Here is a 21,516-nt window from a genome sequence, read left to right on the forward strand (position 1 = left end):
GTTAGGAATGTCGAGGTGCTGGTTGGGGTGTGAGCACAGAGAGCTGATCCTGAATCGGGTGTGACCTGATGGGGCAGGTGGAGGTTTGGGATGGAGGGTGAAGATGCAGGAAGAGGTAACAGGTCTGACTGACTGATAGAAAAGTGAGTAACAGTCTCTCAGTGTGGGGGCATTCTGCAGTAGAGATGCACATTAATATGCCCTGTTTATAGATACATACATCCTAGAAGCACGTGCGCACACACACACACACACACACACACACACACACATCCATACTCTCTCCACACACATACAGGTGAGGACATTAGAGTTGAAAAAAATGTTAAAATTTCACAACTTTCTAAAGGTGAAAATGAGCACAATAAAATCCCTTGATTTCTTTATTAAATCCAAAAGTTACTACAAAGCACCAGTATACTCCAAACATGCTGCTTTCTCTCCTGTCTATCGTTGTCAGCTTCATGATACACATAGTTACATACACATGTTTGACCCTGCTGTAAAGACAGAACAGGACAGGTCAGTGGAGCTGCCCGCAGTACAGTCACGACGACAGTGCTCAGGTTAGAGGAGTTAAATCTGAATCCCAGTGGAGGAGAACGACTTGTTTCTAGTCTGCCACAGAAAAAGAACTGATTCTTTCATTCACTCCCATCCTACATCTACAGTTCCAGTCTTTCCAAATCAAAGTCCAGCAGCACAGCTGAAGTTCTTCTGAGTCCGGAGATGGGTTGTGGGTGCAGAGCGAGGAGGACTAACCTGACTGTGCTGTACATGGTGGTTGAAGGGGGAGGACGTCTGCTACATGGCGGTGAGGTGAGGGTGACTGGCCTCAGTCAGTGAGCGTGAAATGTGCGAGGTGATTGGTCAGCGCGGAACCTGCATCTGCTGTGAGGTCTGTGACTGGTTCTGAGCGGTGACGTCGGGGCCCCGGCTGGCCAATCGGCTGAGGATGTTCCTCTCGGACATTTGAAGGCGCACGGCGACGGGTGGTATCCTAGCAATGGTTGCTGGGAGACGCGTGACGTCAGCCTTCATGTCGCTCAGCAGTTCCTCAAGCTGTTTGAGAACTAGAAATACAGCATGGAATAAATGTAAATGAAGTGAAACCTGTTTTTTTTTGTGTGTTTGGTGAAATTCAGGGGTTCAAGCTTAAGAGCAAGTCATCCAGATTTCACCTTGGGAAACTTTCTTGTGTGGTGTGGAAAAAACAAGAAGGGACAAGAAATAGTGTAGGTAGAGTTGTAAGCATTACTTGCAGAAGCTAGCATGGCTAGCAGGCTAACAACAGCAGTCCACACTTTACTATCATTAACTTCCATTATTAGATCTTGTTATAAACAAGGAACATGTCGGAGAAGTTGGTTGTTACCAATTAGAGAATATTGTGACGACAAAGAACTGAAAGGATCAGTCGATTAATCAATTAATTACGTAACTAACTTGGTGTTCTGGATTGTTGCTTGGATAAAATTAGCTATTGGAGGATGTCAACCTAGACTTTAGGTTAATATGATAATATGGGATAATATGATTTCACTATTTTCTGACATTTAATAGTCAATGAGTAATTAATGATCATCAGATTAATTGATAATGACAATAATCATTAGTTGCAGCCCTAGAGTTGCAGAGGCTTCTCTCCAACCTCACAGAAGGGTGACTGGCTGGTAGAAGTGCTTTTTTCCACACGTCGTAATGAAAAGCTGCCCTTGTTCAAACATGGAAGCTGCTCTATATTTACCCACAGTGTTGCACCTGATGTGTTTGCTGATAAAACATTGGCAGCTATAATTGGAGCCCAGAAAATTAAATATGTTTACAGCACAGCTCTTTTTTTCATACTCCTGATACTATCACGATGGCGGTCAACACTTTGTTCTCTCTCTAACAGTCAAACACAAACTCTTCTTATTCAGAAACTTCTTACAGGAATTAACACTGCTGTCGCAAACACAACAGACTGTCATGACTAAAAAATATCATTGTGAGATGACACAGCAGAATATTGAAAACAATGCTCCTACCACTCATTGCGGTACCACAGAAGCACTCTGGCCTGGCTTTATGGGTAAATGGGCTGGTGCAACAGTTGGTACGGTTCTGTAGTCAAGAAAATGGAAGATGCTATCCTGTCATTAACAAAGTGTTTTTTTCCTGCTGTGCCAGAAAAACACACAAGAGGTTGCCCCTTTTGTATATGCACAATTAGTGACAGAAAACATTGTTTTTGTATGACAATGTCCTTGCTAATGATGCACAGCTCCTCCTTGCAGAGGATGTGCAGCCTGTTAAACATGACTATGAATTTGTGTTAACGCCTTATTTAATTTTGCTCAAATCCAGAATCTTTCACATTTTTTCAAGGTCCATGAGAACCCTCTCTATACCTGTCTCTTACATATGTTTTACCTTTATGTAGCACTGCATTGGCAGGCTTGTTTCCAGACATGGATTCCTTGCTGAGGTGCTGGTGGGACTCGGCAAGACACTCCACCTCGCTGAAGCGAGTGTTGAGGGCCATGGAGGGGTGGGCCGGGTCTTCTGTCATGTTCAGGTAGGCCGCCCTGCGCAGCTGCTCCTCGATCACCAACGCCTGCTCCAGTAGCTACACAGGAAACAGACAGACACCAAATGCCCAATGAGACATGCTAAGAGACACAGACATAGAAAAACACACACAGACAAAAGGAAATGTGACCACAATGAGAGCTCAGTCCACCTTGAACCTGCGGGCCAGAAACTTGTTCTTGATTTCCAGGAAGTTTCCTCTGCTCATCTCTCCTTTGAAGGGCTCATTGAGGATGGCAAACCTCACGTCGTTCTGCACATCCTGCCACCGAGCGTAGCCGTGTCTGAGAGACGCTGGGGTTAAGTGTAACAACATGATTTCATGGGGTCTTACAATCATCTAGTACAGGAGAGATGCTGGATGCTGTGTGTGTACACTTTCAAAACAACATCCTTGTCCTTTACTTATTTTTCACTAAATATTCAAGAAGCTAAGCTGATTAGCTGAGCAAGTTTTACAATAAATGCTGATTATTGCACATGGACAAATTTACACTTAAGGGACTTGGCCAAGTAAAGCTGTGCACCACAGAAACTCCTCAGTGTAAAAATTAAATTGACTTTCATCTGTGTTTGAAGCATCTCACTGCACAGTCTGGCTTGATGATGTTGTCTGTTATCTTTTCAAGGACTCAATAGTTCCTATCATCTAAAATGTACCCATGTGATTATGGAGCTGCAACTAATGATTATTTTAGTTAGCAATTAATCTGCCAATTTTCTATTTGTTGTTTAATCTGTAAAATATAAGACAATAGGGGAAAGTCCAAGCTGTTTTGCCCATTCAGCAGTGATGTGACTACTGTAACAGCAATCCCACGTGAAAATTTAACTCGATCTTTCTGTCCAGGAAAGTCGTGCATTTGAAAGGATACTGTATGATGCCAGCAAGCAGCCAGTAGTCATGGCGACGGTGCCAAATCTCAAAGGTCTTCTTGGTGACGGTGGCTGCCCGCTCTTCATTCTGCCACAGAGAGTGAAGCTCTGGAAAGGAGGACAGAAAGGTCAAAAGACTGAATCTAAGAGAAAAAAAAGACAAAAGAAAAAAGACAAAAAAAACAAAACAAAACGTATGTGTGAGTGTGAGTGTGTCCACCTGTGAATCCTCCGTCAGCAATGTTGAACATGAACCTCTGCTTGGTGGCTTTCTTCTTCTCTTCGCTGACGTTAACCACCGGTGCAGCTGTTCCTCCTTCTTTGGTGTTCTCTCCATTCTGCAGTTTGCCAGACTCGTCTGTTTTCACACCATCCTTCTCCTCTTTTAGCTCTGTGAGAAAACAACAGACAAACAGAAAAGTTTAAAAGTCGACACACCCTCTCGTTATGGAAACTTTCATGGAAATTAATCATCATGCCAAAGGCATAATTGAAATCTTGTATTTAACTTTAGACATTAAGCTAAATCTAATGAATTAATTCATGACACAGGAACGATGTCTCTTTATGTTTTAGTTTGTATTGACATCCACTTAATTGCAAAGTGTGTGTGTGTGTGTGTGTGTTTGTGTGTTGACATGGACTTCATGTATGCACCTTTCTTCTCGTCTGCAGCAGAAGTGGTGTCCATCTTTTCATCTTTGCCCTCTTCCACTGAAATGAGAAAAACACAGTCAGAATCACAGAGAAAGCAGTTGAAGATTTTGAAAACAGTGTTATCTTCTATCTCACCTTTCGACTTGTCCTCCTCTGAATCTGTCTTGCCCTCCGAACCTTCACCCTTAACAGGAGTGTCCTTCTCCCCCGTGTCAGGAGTCTTGTCCTTCTCTTCTTTCTCCTTGCTCGTGTCTTCAGCCTCCTTCTCCTTCCCATCATCTCCATCTCCTGTCCCCTTCTCTTTCTCTTCCTTTCCTGCAGCAGAGTCTACCTCTCCTTCCTTCTTTTCAAGCACGGGGGATTTCTCAGACTCATCTGGGATTTCAATAATCTATGGGAGAGGGAGTCAGGATCAAATTAGAAAAATCTAATTGCCAACTCCCGAATAATGTTACTTCTTCAAACAATAGTGGGTAATAGCAGAATTTACCTCTGGATCATCTGCCTTCTTGACTCCTTTGCCATCCTCTACTTCCTTCTTCAAGTCTTCCTTGTCTTCTGATTTAGACAAATCTTCTGTCAAAACAGAACATTATGTAAAAGGTCTATAACTAATCCAAAAATCCCATTTCATTTTTGAATCTTAATGGTTGAATAAGTCAAAAATTTGTGTTTTTATGTTTTTAGGAATGTAACCACAAGAGGGCGTCAGTGAATAAACTGACAGTCTGTCTGTTTGACTCTGAACAAATACTAAATGGTTAACAGAAAAGATTTCAATGGAACACAAAGAAAACAATGGTTCCCACAACTTCCAGGGTTTTTTAGACTTATGTTAGGGCTTAAAGTTAGAATTCATATCACTTGGTTGGGGTAAAAGTTGGGGTAAGCATTTGGTGATGAGGTTAAGACTAAAAGGAAACAGAAATGCATACCATGCATAGCAAAAGAAATGTCTCTTTTAGTGTCTAACTATTCATTATGAAACTGGAATGAAATTATCAGACTGAAGAAAGAGCAACATGTTTGTTTAATTTTGTTGCTTTGAGGATAAAGGTGTGTATTCATTCACGTATTCACTCGATTCTGAAGTGTGTGTGTGTGTGTGTGTGTGTGTGTGTGTGTGTGTGTGTGTGTGTGTGTGTGTGTGTGTGTGTACCTGGGACAGGAGTGTTGGGCTGTGTGTCTGCGGGGGTCCCAGTAGAGGGAGTCTTGGGGTCTTCACCAGCAGCCAAAGCTGCAGCCCTTTTGTTCTCCTCCAGCTCTGCCATCCAGGGCATTGACCACTGACCATTCACATGCTCAAACTCCTGCACCTGTTATTAATGTCATGTCATTTAATCCCCTGATCAGCAATTAAACATTTGAATTCTTTAAATTAATGACAAACTCAGGATGACATAATTTCTACTCTTAATTTTCTACCTGTAAAAACGTACCTTTTTCCTTATAAGGGACATCACACCAATGCGAGTAAGCACATGTTGCCTTGAGAGACCCTCACGCGGAACACCATCTGCAAAGGTCTCAGCTCCATCAGCCCCCGGCTCACAAAGGTGACGCATGAACAGAGACACATAAGCCCTGCAAACATGTGTGAAGGACAAGTTGAAGCCGAGCACAGATTTCACAGAGATGCACAAAGGAATAAACAGCAAATCAAACAAAATGATGAAAATGCTACATCCCTGACTACTAAAAAGCATTCAGAGGCTTCTAGTGCAAACATCCCAGCATATCTACAACAAAATAACTATACTTTGAGAAATATACACTTTTTTTTGAGTCATGGAGACTTACTTGAATTCTTTCTCAGATTTCCCTCTAAGGTCCCGCACCAGCCACTGGTTGGTGAAAGCATCCTGAGGAGGCATCCCATAACGCATCACTGCATTCAAGAAAGCCTTCCTCTGCCGCGCATTGAAGCCTAAGACCTGACAAGTGATAAAGAGATTAAGATGTAAATTAAATACTTGAAGCATTGCATAAACAGAAGCGTAGTAACAAAAAACTACATGAACTAAAACTTGATATTTCCTGCTGGCTGGTTTTTAATTTGGAGGACAAGTTTCTCAAGTTTTTGGGTAACATCTCATCTGTACATGAGATGAATAAGAGACCAGATGTCGGTGGGTTTGACCGGAAAACTCACCTCGATGTTCCCGCCGACCCGGGCCAAAAGCGGGGGCAGAGGTTTGTCCCTGTCATTCCTCAGCCCTTTACGGTTTGGTCTGCGGGCATTAGCTAAGAGAGAATTAACAGTTAGTCTATCTGAAACTCAGTGTGCATTCACGCCACCACACAATCCACTCAAGCAAATACAAGTTCAATCAAACTGAATTGTTGGTGTATGATCATGTGTGCTCTTAACGTCCTAAAGTTTTTCTGTGAAGATGTTCCACTTACGACTCATCTCGCCACACTCTGATCCTGCTGAAGCTGTCCCTCCTCACAAATCTTGCCACACTTCTACATTATTTACTCCTTCTTTAAGTGTTAACGCTTTAAGAACATTTATAACGGAAAGCAGTGTTGTAGTATACTTCATTCAATAAAAATGAATTAACAGAGCCATAATTAAATTTAACAAAAATATAAAATGAGTATTGAACATGTACATCTTATAAATGAATTGCCAAGTAAATAACAAATCATAAAAACTACAAATATAACAATTAGTTTTGAAACAATACGAAGATTTTTTTTCTTTACACAAATCTTGTAAAGTGCATTTCAAACCAACTTAATTAACAGTTAATATGAACAAAGACGATTACTTTAAATTGCGAATAGACAGTTCATCTGGTTGAGAAACCGTTGATTTTAAATTCTTTCCCTGCTTCTTTGCTCTTTTCCTTCTCTTTCTGTCTTTTCTTGCCTCTCTACGCTCAATGCAGACGATGCAGCGACAAGTGCTGTTTCGTGAGTTGTTGTTGATGTTGTCAATGAGGATATCGTAGCTGTCGTCTGAATCTGAATAAACATCTGCAGGGGCAGTTTGAAGGATGTTAGTGAATGACACAACTGGGGCTTGGAGAGCAGAGATTCCTTATAATCTGTACTTAGTCTAAACAGGAAGCTCTAACTCCAAGTTGTTCGGATCAATTCTTAAACTTAACAACTACCTTTCAGATACAACATCTATGTCTTCACAGAGTAAACGGTTAAGAGCAGTGACATAAGCCATTTTACCACCAATGCGCACGAACACACACACGCACACACCTTGTCTTTTAACAGCAGTGATCAAAACAGTGAGCCTTACCTTCAGTCCGTTCATCAAAGTCCTCGTCGCCCTCCTCTGATGCCACTGAGTAATCAGATTGGTTATCTGACTGATCCTCCTGCCAGTCTGCACAAAGCATAAACAGAGAAATATTGAGGCGAGAGAATATAAAAAAAGGACACAACTCTTCACTGCCTGGACAGAATCTAATCAAGATAAGATAAAGTACGTCCAAACTCCACATGGGGCTGCTTTCGTTCAGCAGTGGGAGCTGCTATGACAAAACCACATTTTTACTCACAAATTAACAAAAGAAGCAATTTTCTCAATTATCGTTTACTTTTACAAACAATAAATAGCAGGAAAAATAAACCAATTTTGATACATGCTGGTATATAACATTTAGAAACACACAGCTGATGAGCTGACTACACTGACCTTACAACTAAATGAACTAAAAGAGCAGGAGCAATTCTTGACAGGTGCAACTACACCTGTAGTTTGACTCCTTTGTCATTCTTAGTTTAATACTGTCCAATCATTAACAAACTGTCAGGTAGACTTTTGACTAATAAAAATCTGTATAGTACATTTTCATTTCCATATAAACATTTAACAGCTGTTTACAAGAGCATGCACAACACTGCTGCCAAATAATAAAATATTGTAAACTGTATACTCTAAGTAAAATCTGTGTTACAGATTTGAGGGGTACATGAATTTAACCAGACAATTTTGCAAATCTGGTCATAAGACAGGCCCCAGTGTTCAAAGTATATTTTCTTAAGATCTTCGGTCTGAGAAAGAAGAAAATATACATTTAAAAATAACTCACAAGAGTAACAAGTTACTATGCCCTTTCTAAAGCCAGAAAAAATTACAATTACATGCCATGCACTCACTGTATCTGCTACTATATTACACCAACACCACACAGACACCGACAGCACTGCACAGCACACACACACACAAGAAGAGGTTGCATTATATATTGTTCTGTACCCTGTCTTATACCTCGGTCCTCCTGGGAGCCGTCATTATAGTTGACTGGTTTTCGAGTTCTTTTGCCTTTGCCCAGATTGCGGGCGAGATCCTCTTGCTGTTGCTCATAGTGGTGTCGAAGCAACTTCTCCCAGTAGTCGGGATCAACACTTTCCTCCTGCTTGATCACCTCCCTTTCCACCTCCTCCTCCTCAACGAAATAAAATTGTTATTTATGCGGAATATACTCAGAGTGCAAGTTTGTGGATTTAGCTTTTTAAAAATTTAAAGCCACTTTGTGCAGGTCAAAAAAAAAAAAAATGTCTGTACAAGGCTGAGCAATAAGGTTAGATCTATATGTTATTTTTCTGTGTAGTAGTTTTAGATAATTCTACTATTACAGAGCCCCCTCAGTTGGCAAACATCTAATTTTAAACACAATGAAGTTCATACCTCATCGTCTTCGTCTTTGACCACGTACTGGGCCACTTTGAAGGAGCTGAGGTATTCGTTCATGCTCTGAAGCTCAGTGTCCTCTGTGGCATCCTGATTCCTGTCCAGCAAGCGGTCAATTGCATGGTCATCGTAGTGGATCACACTGCTGTCATCCTCCTTGTTGTCCCCTGAAAGCAGGATCAGTCACAGAAAAACGAAGGAAGAGGAAACTAAATTTAATCCCTGTAACATCTGTCAGATCAGACTGGCATCGCAGGGGCGATCTTTCCACATCAGTCAGAAATGTAAAGAGTCTCTCCCCAATTTCAGAGTCAATCCCAAATCCCTTTTCTAAACCAGGGTTAGCATCCTGCTTATCTCCCAAACACAACAATAACAATGTGCAGTGCAGGACAATAAAATTGGTAAAAACCTATCCAATTTAGGTAAAATGTTTCCAACAACTGAACAGCCATTTATGGACAAAACAGTGTGCATTAGAGACTTCCACTACTTCCAACTTTTTTCCTTTCTTTTTTTTTTTTTTTTTTTTAAACAAAAATGAGCAAACTATAAAAATATTGTTAATTACTCTCACAAATATGGGAGCTGCCTTCATTTTCAAATAAAGAGTTCTTCACCCCCCCTGCTTCCTCTATAACATGCTAATCTGCAACAAGCTGTACAAATATCATAGTTTTACTTTTGTACAATATAAGCAAAGGCTCAAAATTAGCTAGTACCAATTATAATTTCCCTTGATCTGATCCGGAAATGATTTGTAGCACATGTTGCTTTCACAGCAAATTACCGAGCTATCCTTTACAGGAACTCTTTTTACTGTTAAACTGTAAATTATATGTTGTCCAAGTGACAAAATCAATTCACTGCCATGTTTAATTGTAAATAGTAAAACACAGAGAACATTCCAGTAAATGATTGACAGAATCCTGGACCTTAAAAAGACATACACTGTGTGTGGCAGCGGGTTAAAGTCAACTCACCTTCTCCAACTTCATCCTTGAACAACTCTTCTGTTCCAAATTTGAGGATATCATCGAGCTCCTGTTTGGACATGGAGCCTGTCTTGGAACCGAGACCAGGTCGCACCACCAGGTGGGTGAGCATCATCTTCTTCTTCGCCACCTGGTGGAGGGAAGTAGGTGGAAGACAATCAAGTGATGAGGAGGTTCTCACAGAATCCTGAAATAGCTGACACAGTTTTAAGAGGTATGTATAATTTCTTGTAGTGTTAATTGTCACAGACCTGTGTGATCCTCTCCTCTACAGAGGCTTTGGTGACAAAGCGATAGATCATCACCTTCCTGTTCTGGCCGATACGGTGAGCTCTGCTGAACGCCTACAACACACATGAAACAAATAGCATAATCACCTATCATCCAAATAAACAAACATGCTGACATAGATAAGACAGTGCACTGAGGTCTGTATACCTGGATATCATTGTGGGGGTTCCAGTCAGAGTCGTAAATGATGACAGTGTCGGCGGAGGCGAGATTAATGCCTAAACCACCAGCTCTGGTGGAGAGGAGGAAAGCAAACTGGGGAGCACCAGGAGCTGTTGGGATGAAGAACAGAAAAAAAGCAGGGAAGAGAGAGAAAGAAAATTAGACACTGGTAGCCACAGCAGCTGATTTTAGGCAAAACAAACAGTGTCTGTACATGTCTCACCATTAAAGCGGTCGATGGCCTCCTGTCTCAAGTTGCCAGTGACTCCTCCATCAATTCTCTCATATTTGTAACCTTCGTTCTCCAAGAAATCCTCCAGCAGGTCCAGCATTTTGGTCATCTGAGAGAAGACCAGAACTCTGTGGCCTCCCTCCTTCAGCCTCCTCATCATCTTCTGCAGCAGCATCAGTTTTCCTGAAGACTTGGTCAGAGCAGTGCCCTCATACATGCCATTTGGAAGTTTTGGTGCCTCCTGCAATCAAGGGAGAGAAGCCGAATGAACTGACTGCATTAAACAAGTTTCAACACAAGTGCTACAACACAACATGCACCCTGTTCCCACATAATTGTGTGAAAAACATGGATCGTACTGTGGCAGCTGCAGGAAACAGGTAGGGGTGATTGCAGCACTTTTTGAGGTCCATCACCACATTGAGCAGAGAGACTTGGTTTCCTCCTCCACGAGTGTTTAGGGCCTCAAAGTTACGTGTTAGGATGAACTTGTAGTATTTCCTGGGTTACAACAAAAGAAAAAAGTGAAACAAATAATGAGGAAAGAGGCAAAAGAGATCAAACAAAAGAAAATACTGTAGACATTTGGAGAATTCAGATTTTATACATCACATTACGCAAAACTAATAACATCTAAAAATGCCAGTGTTCAGTTCAATTTTGATTACTATAAATCTCCTCTTATTACATACTTCTGCATGGGGCTCAGCTCCACTCTAACAATGAGCTCAGTCTTGGAGGGCATGTGTTTGAAAACATCGGCCTTCAGCCTCCTGAGCATGTGTGGTCCCAGCATGTCATGCAGCTTCTTGATCTGGTCCTCTTTGGCAATGTCTGCAAACTCCTCAAGAAACCCCTCCAGGTTGCTGCAGAGAGAAAGCAAAACAAATAAATATAGAGTCAATGTGGGCGTCTACAAGACAAGCCACATGCGCTGTGGCCACATACTGACTTGAATCTCTCTGGGGTCAGGAAGTTCAGCAAGTGGAAGAGCTCCTCCAGGTTGTTCTGAAGAGGAGTGCCGGTCAGCAGCAGCTTGTGTTGCAGCGGGTAGTTGTTCAACACTCGGAAGAACTAGTAACAAGCCAAGAAAAAAGGAAAAACATAATGAATTTTGGACAATTGCAAATAAAAATGTTTGAAACCCTAGAAAACAAACACTAAATATAAAGCAGTGTTTGTTGTTACCTTGGACTGGTTGTTCTTGAGTCTATGTGCTTCATCCACAACCAGACAGGCCCATTCAATGGAGCCCAGCACAGCCTGGTCAATGGTGATCAATTCATAGGACGTCAGCAGAACATGGAACTTGACTGGTGAGTCTTTCTGTAAAGCACAGAGTAGTGGGGACATTAGTTCAGCTGCCAAACAAGGAAAGAAGTAGAAACACAATTATCAGGGCTGAAAGCAGTTGTTTCCACTGGTAATATAGTGCCACAAACTAAAGCAGGTGGTTGAACCTTTGGCAGCATTATTTTTTTTATGTAAATTCATACCAACTACTGATATTATACAGCATGGCGAGTCCTAGTATGTAGGGCACCATTACAAACTGATCACTATTACATCACTATTTCCTGTCAAGAACCTTTAATATATCTGATTTGGTATCATCGCTCTCCTCCACTTTTTTTTCTTACCTTCATCTTGGAGGCTTTTTTCCCACCTCGGATAGCATTTCCTTCAAAGGAAAACTCGTTCTCTCTGATGACAGCCCTGCTGTCCTTGTCCCCTACGTAGGTGACCACGTACATGTCGGGGGCCCACATCTCAAATTCTCTCTCCCAGTTAATGATGGTTGACAGGGGAGCACTGACCAGAAAGGGACCTTTGGAGTGACCCTGTAACAGTGGAAGTCAAATGTCGACTCAACATTAACATTTAAGGATGTTATAAATTCACTATGAGATAAATGACAAGATATGTAAATAAACTACTGTATTTGTCTTGGCCTGCCTTTAGGATAGAGTTCCTTACTTTGAACTCATCCCCTGTAATGGACAGAGTTACTATGTGTCACATGTCTGAAATCCACCAACTAACACTGATTGACAGTGGTGGGCAGACTGGACAAAATAAGTGTCAGTTAAAATGAACATGCAGAAAAGGTATTTTGTCTCCAGCACTCAAGTTATAAAAATATCCTTACAATCCTTGCAAGACATTCATATATACAGTTCCTTACCTCCTTGTACAATGAGTAAAGGAAGACAGCGGTCTGTACAGTCTTGCCTAAACCCATCTCATCGGCCAGAATAGTGTCGGTGGCCTGAGCCCAAGAAAACCTCAGCCAGTTCAACCCCTCTAGCTGGTAAGGATGCAGAGTCCCTCCTGTGCTGTCCAGGTAATCAGGCTGCCGATCAAACTTGATGGTGGGCTGCAAGAAAGAAACAGGGAGAATATCAGTTCCACAGCTGTTATAATTCTGGTTACTTTTTATTCTGCCAGGGGAATAAACCTGACAAGGAGCCCTCATTTTGTCATCAATAATACATCAGTCTATTACAAAAACTATATATGACAGGATCAGTTTCACAATGGCCAAGGTTGAGTATGAAAATAGGAAAGTCTGTTTTTCTTTCTTGTTCCAAAGATTTAAAATACCTACATCTACGACAGGGTTAGCCGGTGGCCGCTCTGTCTTCTTTACTTTGACTGTCTTCTTCAGCTTTTTGCCAGGTCTGCCTTCTTCACCCACCATCAACTCTCTGTAAGAGGAAATGGCAGTTTTTGGTAAAAAAAAAAAAAAAAACTAAACAAAAAAAACACACTTACAACTACGGCATGTATAATTTAAGAGAAGCACTATGTGACACTTTGTTTGTCTCTGCATACCTGTGATTCCAGTATGTCTGTTTGTAAGTGTCGTACTCAGGAATGTCCATGTCTTCACTCTCCCAGGTTGACTGGTCATAGGGCAGATCTCTCCATTTGATCAGGTAATGTACGTTGTTCTTTTTATCAACACTGACATGAAAAAAAAAAGAAATACAGGAAAGACAGAGTTACGATTAAACAATATTACTGCGTTTTCTCTCTGACTGTACTACTGTGCAGTAAAGATGATAACAGTAGAATAAGTTATTGTATTTTGACTTCAAACAATTAACTGTCAACTTTATATTCTTCCTAATTTTTCTTGAGGGATGAAATGATATTGAATTGACAGTCATAGCTTTGATTTCTTTTTTGCACTATTTTAGTTTATCATAATTATTGAGTTATCAGGATAAGACATAGAATCTGTATGCCACTAACTATAGAAATGCACATCAAGATCACATGAATAATCTGTTAAAACTTATTGATATATAATAGTAAATAATATGTATTTCTGCTCATGGGTTAAATGCATATTTCCTATGATTCTGTCCTACCTGTGGTTGAGGATGCGGTGGATCATCAGCCACTCCATCTTGACTCCATAACGGTAAAACTCCTCTTCCATGTGGACAAAGAGAGGATCTTTATTCTTCCTCTTAGTGCTCTTGTCATCATCACCCTCGCCTCCAAAGTCCACAGGCGGTGGTTCATCCATGTCAGTCTTTCTCTGGTAGTTACGGAACATCACCTGGCAATTCAGCTCCAGCTGGTAAAGAGTGACAGTGGGGTAAAGAAAAGGCCATCTGAGTTTTGGTGTTATAAACTTTAGAGGGAACAGAAAAATGTCCCACACTTGCACAAAGAAAGCCGCACAAAGCACATACTCAGTTACAGGTGGATAAATTTTCAGAGAGTGTGTGTACCTGTAGCTCCTGCACCCAGGAGCAGTGCCAGTAGGACATATTGCACCATTTGACAAAGAACTCCCTCTCCCTGCGTCCCACTAGCGGTGGAGGATCAGGAGCATCAGCAGGCAGATCAACAGGCCGGGGGACAGGTGTGGGGGCCGGCGGCTCCCCCCAGCGCCATGTCAAAACCTTCTGGACTTTCCCCTTCATTGGTGGACACTGTTAGGAAACGCAGGAGAAGAGGAAATAATTAAGGATAGGATGCTTATCAAAGTAAAGAAGCAATTTACCACTGACAAAAAAATTCTGTTTTTAAAATATAAATAGTGAATTCTTAGGACAGGAGAAATCAGCAAAATAAAAAAACGTATGATTGCCATGGTTTGTCTAAAATACTATTTGTAAACTTATCGAAAGCAAGAGAAAAAGCTCTTTATCTCCAGCACAAATGTGCACAAGATGGAATCTGCAATCTGTGTGCACGCCCACATGAGCACATGCACACACATACTCAAATGCACCAGTATACGGCGCTCACCTTGCAGCGGGGGCAGATCCATTCTCCATTGGGGATTTCAGGGAGAGGAGGGTTGAGGCAGTGGATGTGGTAGGAGGAGGGGCAGGTGTCACAGCAAAGCAGCTCCCCTCCATCCTTGCACACCCGGCAGAATTCAATGTGGTGGTCATCTTCCTCCTCCACCCCTTCATCCCTCCTGTCTTCCTCGTCCTCCCCTTCGGCCTCAGACAGATCATCCCTGGCCTCCCACTGGATCCCCTCCTTCTCCTGGTGCCAGAATTACAGACAGAGAGGGAAGTGGAGTGTGTGTGTGAGGGGGGGGGGGGGGGGGGGGGGGGGGGGGGGGGGGCATGCAGGGAAGGTATGCGGAACGGAGTGAAAGGAAAAAGAAGGGGGGGGATTAAAAGGGTGCGGGGGTGGGGGTGTGTGTGTTGTGCGCGTGTGCGCGTGAGGAGCCATAGCAGCGGGGAGGGAGGGAGAGGGAGGGGAGGAACAAGAAGAGGAAATGGGGGATGGGGGGCGGATAAGGCGTGTGGAGGGGAATAGGAGAGGATAGACAGGAACATGAGCAAAAGGTTGCCGGGGGGTGGGTGGGTGGGGGGGCAGAGGACAAAGAGAAATGGAGAACACAAAAATTTGTCAAAATCCTTGCCAGTAAAATCCATTTCCCAATAATCAACTCTCGTGTCAGTGCAACTTTCCAGGAATGCACTTCCACACAACAGCGTTTTAGAGACAGGTGTAATTTTTGCCCTGATGTTTCATACTCCAGGAATCAGGCCCAGTCTTCTCTAGCGTATGACCTAATGGCCTTTTCTGCACTGCACTGAGGGGTGAGATTACAGTACTCACACAGTGTGGGCAGCTCCACTTGCCCTCAGGTGCCTTCTCCATGTCAGGGTCCAGACAGACCATGTGATAAGCTCTGGGGCAGGTGTCACACAAAATGATCTCTCCTCCCTGTTGGCACACTTCACAGTAGTCCTGGTGGTCTGTCTCATAGCCGTCGCCGTCTTCTGTTTCCACTAAGAGAGGACGTTCACAGAAAAGTAGCAGGAAAAATGAGGTACAGGGAACTAGACACAAGATCAGTAATAGCCTTCATCTTGGCTATGACTTTGATCTGATTTGACGAGGCAAACCCTCCAGAGAAGACTTTTTATTTCAGTAATATTTCCATTCTAACCTTTCTTCTTTTTCTTTGCGCTCTTGGGCTTCTTCTTAGGACGGCTGCTGCGATTGGAGCCATCCGACACTGAGAAACTCCCATCGTCAAAGTCACTGTCACCATCTGGTTCATCTTCATCGCTCTGAGTGACAGAGAGAGAGAGAGAGAGAGAGAAGGTCGAGAATCAGAGAAATAGGTGGTTACATTACAATACACACTCAATATTCTGATTCTGGTGATTAAATAAGCCCAGGACAAGGGACATGAGAATTCAGTGACAGGAACAGTATCTTACAGAGGAGCGCTTCCTCTTGCTGTTGAGGCCCCCTAGTTTGATCTTGAGTGGAGCCACTTTTTTAGGTTTGGGTTTCGGTGGGGGCTTAAGCGAAGATTTCGACTTCTTGCGAGCATTGGGACCTGAGAAGTTTCAGACAATAATTTAACTAGTGACTCTTTCACATAATAAAGGCAAAAATGAAACAAGGAATCTGTTCCAAGTCCATAAATAACAAACCATTTTTTATTTCAAGCATAATTATAATAAAACTTGTAATAACCATATTCTTCATTTGTCCTACTGTACCTTTGCCCTCTTTGGTCTTTGCCTTGCGGAGTGGAGGTGCTGGGGGTGCAGCAGGTGTCGGCGCAGCAGCAGGAGTCGAAGCAGGTGTGGGTAAAGGGGCAGCACTGGTCTCTGCCCCTCCATCTGTCCCTGCCACCACCATGTTCTCCACAGCTGCAGCCACGTTGGCAGCTGCCAGAGCTGCATTGGCAGTGGCGCAACCCTACATGGGGACAGAGCACAGAATCAGAAACTCTGCTCTCTACTGTCAAACACACAAGAGAACAGCAACGTATGAAAGACAAATCTCATTCATTATAAGTCAGATCTGCAGACTTGTTCAGAATTTCAATACCTTCAGTGGGTTGTTTGTGCTGAATTCTCTCCACTTTGCCATCATCAAAGTCATCATCTTGGACACAGCAATTTTGGGGTTCTTAGCTGCAATTAAAGGCCTAAGGGCATAACATTTACAAGAAAGGTAGTTATCATTTATTTTCATACATGCGTAGCTCCTTAATAACAAGGTAGAGGCAAACAATAATGTTGTTAATATAAAAGGGGTTTTCTTACCTAACAAACTGGCTGAAGGCCTTGTAGTTGGTGAGGGAGCTGTAGTCTTCCTGAGTAAAGATGTGGTCAATGTCTTTCATGCCCCAGGCCTCCAGCAGCTGGGAGGAGCTTTTAGGCTGAGGCAGGAGGAGAGAGGTTGAAAAGAACAACCAGGGGATGTTAGTTTCACATGTTAGCCCTGAAGGAAATAGCTTTCCACTCTGCAGCGGAGTCTGAAGGAACCTTTACCTGGCAATCATCGTCATCATCCTCGTCATCTTCTGGTTCAGGTTCTTTGCGTTTGCTCTTTGAACTGGACGAGCCTCCTTTCTCTGCCGCTGCACCTCCTTTCTTCTTGTCTTTGGCAGAGCTGAGGCGTTTCTTCTTTTTCTTCCCAGGGGCATAATCACTTCCTTCACTCTCTGACCGCACACCTCCCTCGTCTGCATCTCTCTCTGCTGCTTCTACTCCAATCAGGTGCTCTGGGGAGCTGACTGGCAACTCCTGCAAGACAACGAATGACTCTGCTAATTACCGGAAGACAGTGCTGCTTTTTATGTATCACATTTATGTATCACATAAACTATAAATTACACATTAAAATGACATCCTTTTTATTTTATTCCTTGTAAAGATCATGGCACTATGCTGGGCTGAGGTCAGCATGGACCGTCGCACAGCTCTGCCCTGTCATCCACAAAGCAGCATTTGTCAGTGCATGATTCACCAATAATCTCGGCAGAGTTGACACAATCAGTCACTAAATCTATTAGTCTACTGTCAGAAAAGTACTTGACAACATGATGAAATAATCTTTGTAATCATATTTCAAGAAAGAGTACTATAGATTTCATTACTCAAGGTTCTCAAATGTGAGGATTTACTGCCTGTTTTTACTTTAATAACGACTGAATGTTGTTGGCTTTTTCACTGTTGGTCAGTCAAAACAACCAGTTTGAATGTGTCACCACATTCTGGGAAATTTTAGTGGGCATAACTTACAATCTACTGACATTTTAAAGACAAAATGATTAACCAGTTAATTGAGTAAATAATCTGCAGATGATGAGATAATAATAATAATTGTTAGTTGAAGCCCTAATTTCAGGTAATGTTTTTATCTCTTGTATTTTACCATAACCCTTTATATCTATTACGTTCTACAAGCACATCTTTTTTACAGCAGGGTGTTATGTGCAGGTCCATTAGGTGTATGGGACCCTTGCTTGAGCTAATATATAAATAAAAAGGGCTTCTTTTATTTGTTTTTGTGTGCAAGATTAGGCAGGAAATAAATCAATATCTGTAACATTTCACTTGCCTAGCTGTTGTTGTCACCCAGTATGGGGGTTTGACAGTTGCAGAAATCTATAAAAAGTCAAATCTGACAATCTGAGTCACAGCCGTGAAGGACAGGTTCACTTGATTTTTCTAACAGCTGAACTTTACAGTGCATTTTTACAATGAACTGAAGGATTGTGGATTTGATCTCCCACATTGAAATCACCTTAGGAAGGGATTTCTTCATGGCCATGAATGATAACAGTGTCCAATAACAATTTCAGTGTAAATATCAAAATATCAATATTCTTTTAAGATAAACTTTTTTTCTTTTTTTTATTTAAATGAAGCTACCCTTTAACATTTTTTGAAGTGCTAAACATGAAAAGTTAGCCAGTTCTTGGAGAGGACAGCAAACTAACCTCTCTGATGGGTCTCTGTCTCTTACTACTCCTGCTCTCTCGGTTACTCTTCTTGGCTTTCTTCTTCTTCTTGGACTTGGGTACCTCTTCTACGTCAGACACAGCATCCTCCGGCTCGTCTTCATCTGCCGGTGACATGCTTTCATTAGTACAAGAAGACACAGTGTACACACGGACAGTAGCACTGCTGCAGGCCAGAGGCAGAAAACAAGAGGACCGCGCACTGGCACGGCTTGGCAGATAGTCGTGCACGCCCACACACACATACACGCACGCAGACACACACAGCGTGAATGCCACAACAGCACAGGTTGAAACTTGTCTTTGAAACTTTGACACTTCACGCACGCACTCGTGAAAACACACCGGAGGATTGTGGAATAAGACGGGTTAAAAAATGACTACAAACACTTGCTCGCCAAGTTAGCTAACTAATCTATCATGGCGAGTGACGGACGGCCCGAGCCGACTACTCCTGGCTAGCTTTAGCTAACGTTAGCTTCTCGGTGAAGGCGAGCTCAAGTCACGGGGAGATGGACCTTCCTTCTGAGGAGGAAAAAAGCGAGCTTACCGTGAAGAAGTGAGTGCTCGTCCGCGGCTACAAAGTCTTCCCTCTCATCCTCGCTGCCCGACATTTTTCCAACGTTTTAATTTAATTTCTTGCTGGTCGAATTAATCCCTCCTAAACCTTGCTCCTCGGTCGGCGAGGGAGGAGGGAAAATGACGTGGGACTGTTGGAGAATGGACCGGGGGTGTCCAGGAAGGGAGGGGGTGGTGGGTGCTGAAAAAAAATAAATAATAATAAATGGCACTGGTTGGTAGCTAATCGTTACTCGTTTCCTATTATTGACATAGCATCTAATTGTCCACCTGCGCACTCAAACAAGTTGGATAACTAGATTATATGTGCATTGACATTATCTGTTGTTGATTTGCAGGTATTTTTCTACACAAGAGTGAATGAAGCAAAGTGTGGCATCCAGCATTATTTCCAAGTGTGAGCGGCAAATTCGCACTGTCGAGTTAAAACAATACATCCAAGAAAAGTTTAAGGATTGAAACCCTACCTTCACACATTAGAAACTTACTGTAGTGTGTGTGTGTGTGTGTAGTCCCGGGTCGAGGTGAGCCCTCTCTCTCTCTCGGTGCAAGAATTAACACAAGTCAGGCTGTTTGTGCGGCAGTTGTTGTCATTTAGTGTTCATTCATTAAGCCCAGCTGAACCAATGATCAGCGAAATTTAAAAAAAATGAGCCGTCAATGACCCAAAACACGTTGCTCCGTCCCCCTTTTCTCTCTCCCCCAACCTCACAGGCAGAGCTTAGCTAACATCCTCACAAACACACAAAGGGGGCAGACATCCCATAATAATCCCCCCTCCCACACTCGCACAGGACTCTGCATAGTTACCTCGCAACGGACAGACCATAATACTCAGCCTGCCCCCACCCCCTCCACCAAGCACGCGCGCTCGCACACGTACGCACGCACACTGCCACTACTAGACATGCATGCACCAGGCTCATTGCATGCACACTCCTTCCCCTTTCCACTAGTAGTCCCAGCCCCCTTAGCAACCCCGTTGTCATGGTGACACCCCCTCCCTGCTCCCCTCGACAGACCATAATACTCCAGCAGTAGCAGCATACATCCCATAATATACAACTCCTAAAAAGACAAGAAAGAAAAAAAATACCAGTCACATGGTCTCCAGGGGAGCTCAAGTCCACTGGTGACAGACCATAATAGTCACTGATCACCCACCTGAGAGTGGGCATGACTACTCCAAGAAGTCAAAGAGCCTTCACTTTTATTCTTGTGTGATCCGCACACAGGTAGACTACACGCCAGTAGTGCTGTGTTCAGGTCAAACAGGCCTGCTGAGCTCGGGGGTGTAACAGGACTGGATGTGTGTCAAATACTTTGATGCTGCTGTAGCCCTGCCCAGCATCCCTGGTGTAGGCTGAGGCCTCATCATAGTGCTGTTACAACAGCTACACTGCACCACACGCATCTCGTTGACCAAGAAGACGGTCACCACATCATCTATGATCAAGTCCTTCAAGTGCAACAGAGGTCAACAGGTGTTCCAGTGCACAAGATTGATGGCAGGTGAGCATCATACTGGTACCACTTGGTCTGATGTTGTGGGATGCAGGTCAAAAGTGAGCAACTTGATTCATAAAAACACACAAGCTGTTGCCTTCAAAATGACGACTGTAATGCAGTAAATAAGACTTGAGCTTCTGCAAATTGGAGACCTATCAAAACAGTAAATATAACTGTGAACACTTCCTGCCAAGATTTGACTTTTGAGGATCTTAGCACATAGAAACCACATCAACTACAAATGGCAATTATACTGTACAAAAGAATTAAGTCAAACATCCATTACATGCTCGCTACCACTGCACATGTGTCTGCTTGGCCCTGGTGCTGCAGCACATTGTGGCACTATGTTGCTTACTTTATGAAATCTTTTAAAATAGGCAAATGCCGAATTATGCTTTTGCCCCAGCAGGCTCTTTTTTGTTCTTACCACTGTTTCAAAGTAAAAGCACTTGAATGTGCAACAAGTCCAAATAACAGCGTAAAAGCAGCACTTGAAGGCCAAATGTGTGTTCAATCATTCTGAATAGACACTAACTGATACACTGTGTGAAAGACACACTGATTTATCCTCTCTGAATTCTTTATCACGCTGAATCAGATTTGGGTATGTGCAGAAATGATACTTGTACCCCTGCTCAGTATACCTGAAATAGGCTGAGGCCTCCAGTCCTTGCGGGTGTACATCATACTAGTATCTTGTTCTGATGCTGCTGGATGCAGG

General features: G+C 42.7%; 1 protein-coding gene across 4 annotated transcripts; it reads right to left on the minus strand.

Moving 5' to 3' along the window:
- Window positions 1-256: 256 nt before the first annotated feature.
- On the minus strand, window positions 257-19,978 carry chd4 (chromodomain helicase DNA binding protein 4). 4 transcript variants are annotated; one of them, XM_022756565.1, is made up of 41 exons: window positions 19,772-19,978; window positions 19,255-19,464; window positions 18,684-18,808; window positions 17,230-17,484; window positions 17,002-17,117; window positions 16,784-16,883; window positions 16,450-16,651; window positions 16,162-16,283; window positions 15,885-16,008; window positions 15,551-15,723; window positions 14,720-14,965; window positions 14,197-14,400; window positions 13,828-14,039; window positions 13,286-13,417; window positions 13,059-13,158; window positions 12,636-12,827; window positions 12,091-12,291; window positions 11,639-11,776; window positions 11,403-11,524; window positions 11,143-11,316; window positions 10,810-10,951; window positions 10,442-10,691; window positions 10,204-10,328; window positions 10,017-10,109; window positions 9,754-9,895; window positions 8,768-8,937; window positions 8,336-8,522; window positions 7,373-7,459; window positions 6,260-6,351; window positions 5,908-6,041; window positions 5,547-5,691; window positions 5,267-5,423; window positions 4,598-4,683; window positions 4,243-4,498; window positions 4,108-4,164; window positions 3,671-3,841; window positions 3,450-3,558; window positions 2,726-2,858; window positions 2,416-2,611; window positions 2,031-2,106; window positions 995-1,073 (listed from the first exon to the last, which is right to left on the minus strand). In XM_022756565.1, exons 2-40 carry the CDS (start codon window positions 19,316-19,318, stop codon window positions 2,069-2,071), a joined length of 5,772 nt encoding a protein of 1,923 aa, XP_022612286.1. In that variant the 5' UTR covers window positions 19,319-19,464; window positions 19,772-19,978; the 3' UTR covers window positions 995-1,073; window positions 2,031-2,068. The 4 variants fall into 4 exon arrangements, with proteins under 4 accessions (XP_022612285.1, XP_022612284.1, XP_022612283.1 ...); XM_022756564.1 differs by lacking the exon at window positions 2,031-2,106 and having other exon boundaries at window positions 257-1,073; window positions 8,348-8,522; XM_022756563.1 differs by lacking the exon at window positions 2,031-2,106 and having other exon boundaries at window positions 257-1,073; window positions 4,598-4,680.
- Between the last annotated feature and the right edge of the window lie 1,538 nt (window positions 19,979-21,516).

This window comes from Seriola dumerili, unplaced genomic scaffold (assembly GCF_002260705.1).
Source record: "Seriola dumerili isolate Sdu_G_001 unplaced genomic scaffold, Sdu_1.0 BDQW01000258.1, whole genome shotgun sequence".
Classification (NCBI taxonomy): Eukaryota; Metazoa; Chordata; class Actinopteri; order Carangiformes; family Carangidae; genus Seriola; species Seriola dumerili.

Bases quoted from the DNA above. Each gene is read 5' to 3' on its own strand.
- chd4 (XM_022756562.1), bottom strand. From the start codon at position 19,318: ATGTCGGGCAGCGAGGATGAGAGGGAAGACTTTGTAGCCGCGGACGAG. The intron at 18,809-19,254 runs GTAAGCTCGCTT...TGTCACCGGCAG, and splicing joins CGAGCACTCACTTCTTCACG to ATGAAGACGAGCCGGAGGAT. The intron at 2,859-3,449 runs GTATCCTTTCAA...AGCGTCTCTCAG, and splicing joins CTGCTTGCTGGCATCATACA to ACACGGCTACGCTCGGTGGC.